Source organism: Centruroides vittatus, unplaced genomic scaffold (assembly GCF_030686945.1).
Source record: "Centruroides vittatus isolate TY-2023 unplaced genomic scaffold, ASM3068694v2 contig_134, whole genome shotgun sequence".
Taxonomy (NCBI): domain Eukaryota; kingdom Metazoa; phylum Arthropoda; class Arachnida; order Scorpiones; family Buthidae; genus Centruroides; species Centruroides vittatus.
The window spans coordinates 2,498,163-2,507,433 of record NW_027120852.1 but is presented as its reverse complement, the minus strand read 5'-3'; the positions used below and the strand labels follow the sequence as shown (position 1 = coordinate 2,507,433).

Sequence of the window (9,271 nt, the reverse complement as noted above, 5' to 3'; positions counted from 1 at the left end):
TCCGTGACGTTTATCAGAAGTGTCTGCTCCTGGGTCATTTCCCAGTGCAGTGGAAACGGGCGCGCCTTGTGTTAATTCATAAGAGTGGGCGCCCGAAGCACAAACCAAAGTCTTATAGACCTATTAGTTTATTGCTAGTACTGGGGGAAAATATTAGACAGAATCCTATCAGACCGAGTCTATTTTTATCTGAAACGGAGAGGGCTTCTACACTTACAACAATATGGATTCCAGCTGGAGCCAGAGCACTTATTCTCAGGACGACTGTCAATCGCCTAGGAGCTCGATGTCTGCCGGGCGATGGACCGGCCTATGATTAGTACATTGTCTCTTGGTTCTCTGTAGTGCCATCTGGCGTAGCAGAGGTTAAACTTTGAGTTGGCAAGATGAGGCATACCACCGTCTTCTTATTTGCGATTATTTTACAAACCGGGAAGCAATTCTCAGTTATGGCAATATCACTGTTAGGAAGCGGGTCACTATGGGCTGCCCTCAGGGCTCTTGCTCTGGCCCCCTCTTCTGGAGCTTAATCCTTGATGACTTATTGAAGCAACAATTTCTTCGTGGGGCACACGTAACGGCCTACGCGAATGACATCATTGTTATTCTGTCTGCAGATAGTAGAAGTAATCTTGAAGAAATTTGTAATGGCATTTTGAGGAATATTTATAACTGGGGAAAGTACAACAAGCTCACCTTTAACCCGTCTAAAACTACGGGTATGTCATTACTAAGTATAAGGTCGACAGAAGGCACCCTACTATCCATTTAAACCACACACCCATAAAAATTAGTAGTACTATGAATTATCTTGAAATACTAATGGATGATAAACTAAGCTGGACGCAACACGTGCACCAACTGCGTAATAAAGTTGGAAACCTTTTTGCATGGTGCGCGAAAGTGGCAAGGAGAGATTGGGGTTTATCCGGAGAGGTATTGAAAAAGATGCACACAGGTGCAATCATACCGATGGTCACCTATGGAGCAGCAGCATGGAGTCATAAAACCACTCAGATTCACATTAAACGAAAATTGATTTCGTTACAAAGAACGATGCTCCTGAGGATTACAAGGGCTTATAGGACCGTTTCTAATGACGCCCTGCATGTTCTGGCGGGAATATTACCGATGGATATGGAAGTAAGGAAAAAACACGATATTTATTATTTAAGAACATACAATATGATCCCAGCCTATTTAACTGACCAATTTGAGGAAGTTGAACAGATAACACCAGCTATGGAACGACTTAATATAAGAGATATCCCAGTTATTAACACCACTAAGTATGTCCGTACCAGGAAGAAACGGATCTATACAGATGGATCAAGGGATTCCCATGGCACGGGGGCTGCTATGGTATATTATTATATAAACAAAAAGCAATATCATCAAAGGTGGAGACTCCATAAGAATTGTAACAACTACCAGGCGGAACTTTTAGCTATTCATAGGGCAGTTAAATGGATTACGACAGCTAAAAGTTGTGATACTATCTATATCTGTTCAGATAGTCAGTCGGCTCTTGCAGCATTGGAAGACTTTACAAGTAAAAATACAACAGTCCAAGACATTTGGAGGATGCTGCTACAAAACAACAATAACAATCAAATCGTTTTCAGTTGGGTAAAGGCCCACTCTGGTAATGTTGGAAATGAACGGGCGGATGCTTTAGCAAAATTGGCCTGTCAGCAAGATACCATGGTCTCCTACTCCAAGGTTTCGCAGCAATGCATTAAGTACCACATCAAGCTGTATTATTTATCTTCCTGGCAGTTGCTCTGGCAATCTTCCCCTAAGGGTCGCTGTTTGCATTCCTTCCTACCGGATGTTCATCAGCGTATTTGTCTATCACATTTGGGGATCGGACATTTTGTTTTGGCCTTCCTAACAGGTCACGGGAATTTTGGAAGGTATCTCCAAGAATATGGACATCTTTCAACAGACCTATGCAGTGACTGTGGTGAACCAGAAGATCCCGATCATGTTCTGTTTGATTGTATCCGGCTCGAAAGGGATAGATATGAACTTAAGATCGTGTGCGAGGAAGAGAATCTGCAGTGGCCAGCTACGAAACCATCCATCATCAATAACGCTAGGCTTTACTCGATATTGTACCGCATGATTATTAAGTATAACAGCATGAAAAATGAACATATTGTTTGACTTGTCTAGTGGGTGTCGATGTCACGTCATTTTTTGTAAACACACCACTCCGGAATTGCGGAGGATTATTATTGTATCACGCTTTCATCTTTAGAAGTGTAATTTACAACTTGTAATTGTTTGTATTTTGTATCAACCCTACGAAGCTCTTGCGGTGTAGGGGTAATAAATGTGGAACGAGCTACCCGGCGGATAGTGTCAAGTACGCCGGTGGACTCGTCTTCCGTAAATTGAGAAAAAAAAACCACCGGTCCCCCCAAAGTGGGAAGCCGACCTTGTTGTGGTGGGGGGCCTAGCGGCGAGAGGCATGGGTGCGAAGTCTCGGTTTTAGGGACGGAAGCTCAATGTCTTGGCCTCGATTGCCGATGGAGTTTTAAACTCAGGCCGAAGGTTTCAGAGGTGTCAGAGTATCAGAGGCTTTGAGTCTGTGTGATGTGCCTCATGGCAGCAAGCTGTCCAGAATGCAGTGGGTTCGCCCGCGGCCCCCGAAGGAGTTTCCGTATTTTTCTCTCTATCTGGAACCTATCTCCGATTGGGGCGGATGGCAGATAAAGCTGTGAATTGGCCTGTAACACAAAGACTCACATCGAGACAGAAGGGAGACTGGTGCGATCGTGGCGCGGGCTCATTCCTAATAGTATTGGCAATGAGAGGGCCAAAATGAGCCCTCAGTAAGTCCAGAACCGGGCGATAAGTGCTGTAACCGCTACGAACAGGAGTCCCAGGACGCCTCGTCTTCGGACAAGATATGTGGAGTGTAGTTGTTTGGACTTGTCTGACGAAAGTTGGTAGTCCTGCCGATGGAAGTTCTGGCGCTCGTTGGTTGGCATCACTCGATAGGGGCGCTGCTGAAACGTGGTAGGGACCCTACATGCTTCGGCGTTACAGTCCCGAGTCCCCCTACTCGCGACGGTCAAATCGTCTGCTTGTAGCGAGATGATCGTCGAACTTAACCGACGAGTTTACCTCTGACACGACACAGAGGTTGCTGGTCTTCTTGGATTCAATTCCCGGGTCGGCGAGGTATCTGAAAATAACCCAGAAACCGAGACACACGAAACGAACTCCCTCATCGGACCCGGTGGCGCGGGCCGATGTAGTAAAGGGGCGACCGAAATGCAGTCGATAATGTCCCTGCCCGTGGTAACACAAACCACGTAAATCTTTTCTGCCCGGTAAAAGAAGAATCAGCTTCCCAGGGGGAAGGCCCCGGTGTGCAGCACACATCCTGGGCGCTGACTTGGGGCCTAGAACTGCATTGATAACCAAGCCGCGAGGCGAGGAGCTGAGCTCCCAAGCTGAAGTCTCGTGTGCGTATGGCAGAGGGATGTATGCACCTACAGAGTTTGGTAGGGACCCGCTAGCTGATGTCTATCCTGACGGGCAGTAGGCAGAGCCGCTCTTCAGGCGCATAGGGCCAACTTCCCTATGTCCTGGGGGAGAGCGGTGCTTAAAGGCCTGACGATGCGTTGGATGACCGTATATGGTCTCGGAGGACTGGAAACGGGAAGAAGGTTTCCTAGTAGGACGAATGGGGCGGCCCAAGCCAAGCAACTAGCCGGGCTGGGGTAACCTTGGGTAGGCGGCCAATCAAATGGGTAGCTGTCCCGGCAGCGGGCCAACGCAGTGACGGCCCAACAATAAGATGGCCAAAATGGAACCATCAGTAAGTCCGAAGCCAGTGCAGGCTCTTAAACGCATATCCTGAAGTCTGAACGGAGTCGGGGCACCCACGAAAGGTTGGGACCACCCTGAAGTCTCTCTTTTTCTTTATTTAATGTTACAATGGCTAAGAATTTGTGTTGTGCGGGTGCTGGTGTGCCTAACGACGTTGTTGTTGATATGCCTACTAAAGCTGTTGTATCTTTGACTGTAGAAGGTCTTTCAAAGGGAGAAACTAAAGTTAAAGCCGCTGAAGGTGGGAGCATGGACCCCCCCACAAGAAAAGCGGGCCTTGCGGAAACGCAAGCCTGCTAATGACCAGCGGGTGCCTGAGCGGGACAGGCCGAAAGACACCCCGAAGGTGTCGATCCTCATTGTGGCCAGCGAGTCCGATTCGGATTCATCTGTGCCTAACAGTGGGGAACTCTTCGAAACCGCCTCCTCTAGCGAGGACGGCGAGTGGCAGCCCGCGCCTGACAACGCCAGAACAAGGCGTAAGCAAAAAGCAGGCACTGGCGGCCAAGGTTAAAGCAGTGAAATCTGAAGGCGACAAGCCAAAGGAGGAAACTGCTCAACCTATGGTGACCGGTAGCAGGGAAACCGGCTGCCGAAAACAAAGGCGGGTCAAAGAAGAAAAAACAAGACCCTACCGTGGCGGCTCCCGAGAAAATAAGTTCGGGAGCCGATGCCAAAACACCGTTGACAGTGCCTGTGGAAACACAGGAAGAACTTGAAACGGTTGAAAAGCGACGTGTGGCGCTCGATGGAGTGCACAATGACTTAACAAAGCTCTTGGCACGCACTGACAACCGCTATCAAAAAGCCACGTGCGCCACTATTTACCATCTTTTCAGTAAGATAGCCGCAATCGTCTCGGCGCAGGAGAACGAGATTGCCTCTCTCCGCGCTGAAAACAAAACTCTTCGTGAGCTTGTGGGTGCCCGCCCAACACCCAAACAAACGCTTTCAGAGCCTAAAAAAGACGGCAAGGCAGCTTCTGGCGGTCGTGCGTCCTACGCGACTGTCACGGCCCGGGAGAGGGCGTCTCTCGAAGAAACACAGGCTGCCACCATTTTAAACACTTTTTTGCAAAATCTTTACTTAAAGAAACTATTTCAGCTCAACTTCAAAGATTTTAACTTTAACGTTAATCTTCTATAAAATCTTTGAATATATTAACAACTATTTCACAATGGTGGATAGAGATATACCAATCCATAGCTACGAAGAAGCAGTACGTGAAGCTAGAAAAAATGGAGCAACAGATACTATAACTTTCTATCCTTTACTGCTAATGGTAGTTCCAAGAGGCGGTCCATTCGTTCAGAAGATGCAGGGAAAGACGTACAGAGAAAAATCTGCTATACTTTGACAATTCTTCAATGAAGCGTCGAGCAATGCAGTACCAATGGCCGGTATGCTCTGGTTACATAGCAGAGAGTTCTTCGAGTCTGCTTTAAGAGCTATGACAAATGAAGTAATGGAACCTATTGATCGTATATATGAGCAGTTTACTCATGGCCAACCAGGGACTGAGGCCTCTCTACAGATCTACAGGGATGCTGTAAATAGGTTCAGAGATAGCTTGCGCACTGAACTAAACCATGCTGAATTTTTTGCTATAGCAGGACACACAACTGCAGAACTCCGTGTGGGCCAAGCAGTTTTAACAACTTTAGTAAGAATGCTCACATTAATGAGAGAACAAAGAGCAGAGAGATTAGCCGTTGGAGGGAATGTGAAACGTCCCAGCCCTGCTTATGTAAAGGACTTTGTGGAGTGGATATTGGACCCAACTCAAGACTACTTGGGCCGAGTACCATTTGATAAAAGACAAGCCACTCACCATCATCAGACCATAAGATACCCAGGTGAAGAGGACAACAACTACAACAACAAAGGCTTCTTATTACTTGCTACAGCAATTGCCTATCAGACCCAAAAGGTTGATCCTGGCTTTATAGGTACAGCAGCTGCAGTACAAGATCCAGTTGTATGCACATATTCTCGCTTCGATGACATGATTCCGGTAATTGGAAGCGTATGTGTTACTAATTACCAGGATACTGTTACTCACCAATCAGCCAGTTGGCGTAACAGTATAAATATGCGAGTTGATGTTGAGGAGACTTTAAGAATAGTAACAGACTTATTCATGGTAGAAGAAATTGCCAACTTGGGTGAAGGAAACAATATTTACAGAAGTTGTCACCTGCTACATCAGCTTCTGTTAACGAAAAAATCGCCATATGAATATGCTGCAGGCATAGTTGGAAATGCATTACAAGTGGAAATCTATGGTAGAGGACATATTGAAAGACCTGCAGCAAGACGAGCACGAACACCAGCAGTAGAGCTCGACCCAGAAGAACTAGCTGGTATGCCAGCACTAGAAGGAGAAGCAGCACAGGCTAAAGGTGAAGGAGAAGAAGTTGACTAAATAATTGAGCTTAAAACCTCAAGAAAACTTGAACAACAGTTCAAGTTGCCATTTCATTGTTTTAAACTTTAAATTAAAGTTCAAATTTAAGTTCAATATTTGAGTTTTAAATATATTCAATTTTATGAAACTTAAATATAAGATTGCCCAATGTGGAAAAGTACACCATGCTGCATTAACTGCAGCAAGTTTAACAGAGATCAGCCCGCCAGTAGGAAGATTCCATCCAACCACAATGCCTTCAGCCAGGCATGCCAAATACTACAGAGAATTAAAGCAAGACATGTTCAACTGACCGACTATGGGCAGTAATAACATCAGCAACGGCACTCAGTTCAATCAAATGACACAGGGCAGCATTAATGTTTTACAAATCGATGTACAAACGGTGCAAGGCGGCCACAACTGAAGCGATGCAAACGGCGAATACACATCAGGCCGATTAAATGACCATACAAGAGCCATACTGTTATGACAGGAAAATCGCATTATTCGGAAACTTACAGGTTTTACATTATACCAACCCTGATGAAAATCCACATACTGGTTTTGTGGTTATCAACAAAAATCTAAATGTGCAACTGCAAACTAATCATACGAACAGATACTTTACTACAATAGTTATACATCACGATGGCATTAAATATGTTATGATTACATTCTACTGTTCTCCTTATGAGGATATTACCGAGCTACTGAACGAACCGAATAACACTGTACAATATCTCAGCAAATTCCCCATCCTTATTATGGGAGATTTCAACGCAAAATCACCAATATGGTTTAGTCCGACTGAGGACCCGATAGGGTCAAAATTAGTGGAGCTTATGAACAGTCTTGGCTTACAATCCCTAAATACTAGCAAACTTCCTACATACTCATCAACAACTGGTGAAAGTTGGGTTGATGTTTGCTTAGCAAACAAACACCTTGCAGTCAATAAAATACAGTGCAGCACTTTAAGCGAACATACTGCAAGTGACCATAATTACATTGGTATTAGCATAGAGATACCAGGAGGGATTCAGAAGCTGAAGATCAAACAAAAAACAAATTGGGAAATTTATCAAAAGTATATTACTGAGAACTGGAATAGCCACAATCTGGCTTACATAGATAACATCAAGGATCTTGAGGAAATAATAAACAAATTACAAATGATAATTCAAACGGCTTACTATAAAGCTACTAAAATAAACACTGTTAAGCAGACATCCCCTTGGTGGATGGCAGAACTTACTGTACAAAGAACTGCACTGAGGAAAGCACGTAAAAAACTCGGGAAGGAAACAGACTTGAACAAAAGAAGCATCCTGCGACAGGAATACCTGTCCAAATTCAGGAACTATAAAACTGAAATTAATAAAGCGAGAACAGAGTCATGGAGGCGTTTCTGCACAAACATGGGTAGAGAAAATCCATGGTCGATACCCTACTATGTCGCTAGAAACAAAATAAAAAGGTCAAAAATACCAAACAATTTCCTGGCTACTACTATTGGCCTAGAGGACACCATACATGATACTTATGAGCACATAGTTCAGGAATTATTCCCTGAGGACGACCCCTCAACCGACAATACCTACCACCAAGAAATAAGACAGAACCACAACACGGATCTACTGACAATTGACGACCACTTGTTCACAAGCCAAGAGATAAATAAGGAGTTCGCCAACCTCAAGCTTAACAAGGCACCGGGTTCCGACTGCATCACCCCGACGATGGCCAAAAAGGCGTACGAAGCGATACCTGTTACTTTTACTATAGTTTTTAACAAGTGCTTGCAACTAGGGATTTTCCCTACAGCCTGGAAGAAGGCATCCATTAAACTCATACCCAAGACCACCAATCCTACGAAAGCTAAAGATTATAGGCCAATATCTCTACTCCCGGTTATAGGAAAGATTCTTGACGGGCTCATGACAAACATCATTGCAATATCATTGTGAAAAAAACAAACATATGAATGACAATCAATACGGATTTCGCAAGGGTAAAAGTACCGTCAGCGCCCTGGATGCTATAGTAGATCACATTAAACAAGCAAAAAAGAATGGAGAACATACATTAATGGTATCAATTGATTTTCAAGGGGCGTTTGACCACGCCTGGTGGCCCGCCATCCTGCAAGCTATAAAGAAAACCAGATGCCCAAGAAATATATATAGGCTTGTTGAAAGCTATCTACAAAACAGGGAAATTCTCATAACAAACAACAACACAATATTCATAAGGAAGGAAATTAATCAGGGCTGCCCCCAGGGATCGAGGTCGGGTCCCTTTTTATGGAATTTGCTATACAACAGCTTATTGGAAATTGATAAAACTATACCAAAAGAGTACAACTGCAAGTTACAAGGGTACACAGATGATACCATCCTTGCGTTAACCCATAGAAACCAAGAAATACTACAAGAAAAGACAAATAACATTTTAAAGACTATCTCCAATTGGTGTAAGGAAGTAAAACTAAAAATCAATTATGCAAAATGTCAATGCATAGTTTTTCCCAGAGCTAACCCACTACAAAAAGGTCCAACAATAACAGATAGACGGTAAGAGAATTAAAAACACCAAGGAAATAAAATATTTGGGCATCATCATGGATGACAAATTAACATGGAAAAACCATGTTTTCTACACGTACGACAAGGCGGTTAAAACCATTCATTCCCTTGCGTCAATAGCACGTAATCAATGGGGGTATTACAGCAAGGCTGGCAGGCTGTTATACACGGCTGTTATAGAGCCTATAATTACTTATGGATGCGAAATATGGGGCGAGTCAATTGCAAAAACGAATATAAAGAGGAAGCTCCTTTCGGCACAAAGGAAATCTGCTATCACTATAACAAAATCCTACCGCACTGCATCAACAAACGCCATTCTTGCAATAGCTGATCTCCTCCCAATCGATCTACTGATCGAAGGGAAAGTCTGGTACTACTCCCACATTAAACTAATTACAGGGCAAAGTAATTTAGATAAATTTAAACT

The 9,271-nt window shown here is 44.1% G+C and overlaps 1 protein-coding gene across 1 annotated transcript; it reads left to right on the top strand.

Moving 5' to 3' along the window:
- The first annotated feature begins 801 nt into the window (after positions 1-801).
- Positions 802-2,169, top strand: LOC136990777 (uncharacterized). Its single transcript, XM_067289213.1, has one exon. It carries the CDS (start codon positions 802-804, stop codon positions 2,167-2,169), a length of 1,368 nt encoding a protein of 455 aa, XP_067145314.1.
- Positions 2,170-9,271: the final 7,102 nt, after the last annotated feature.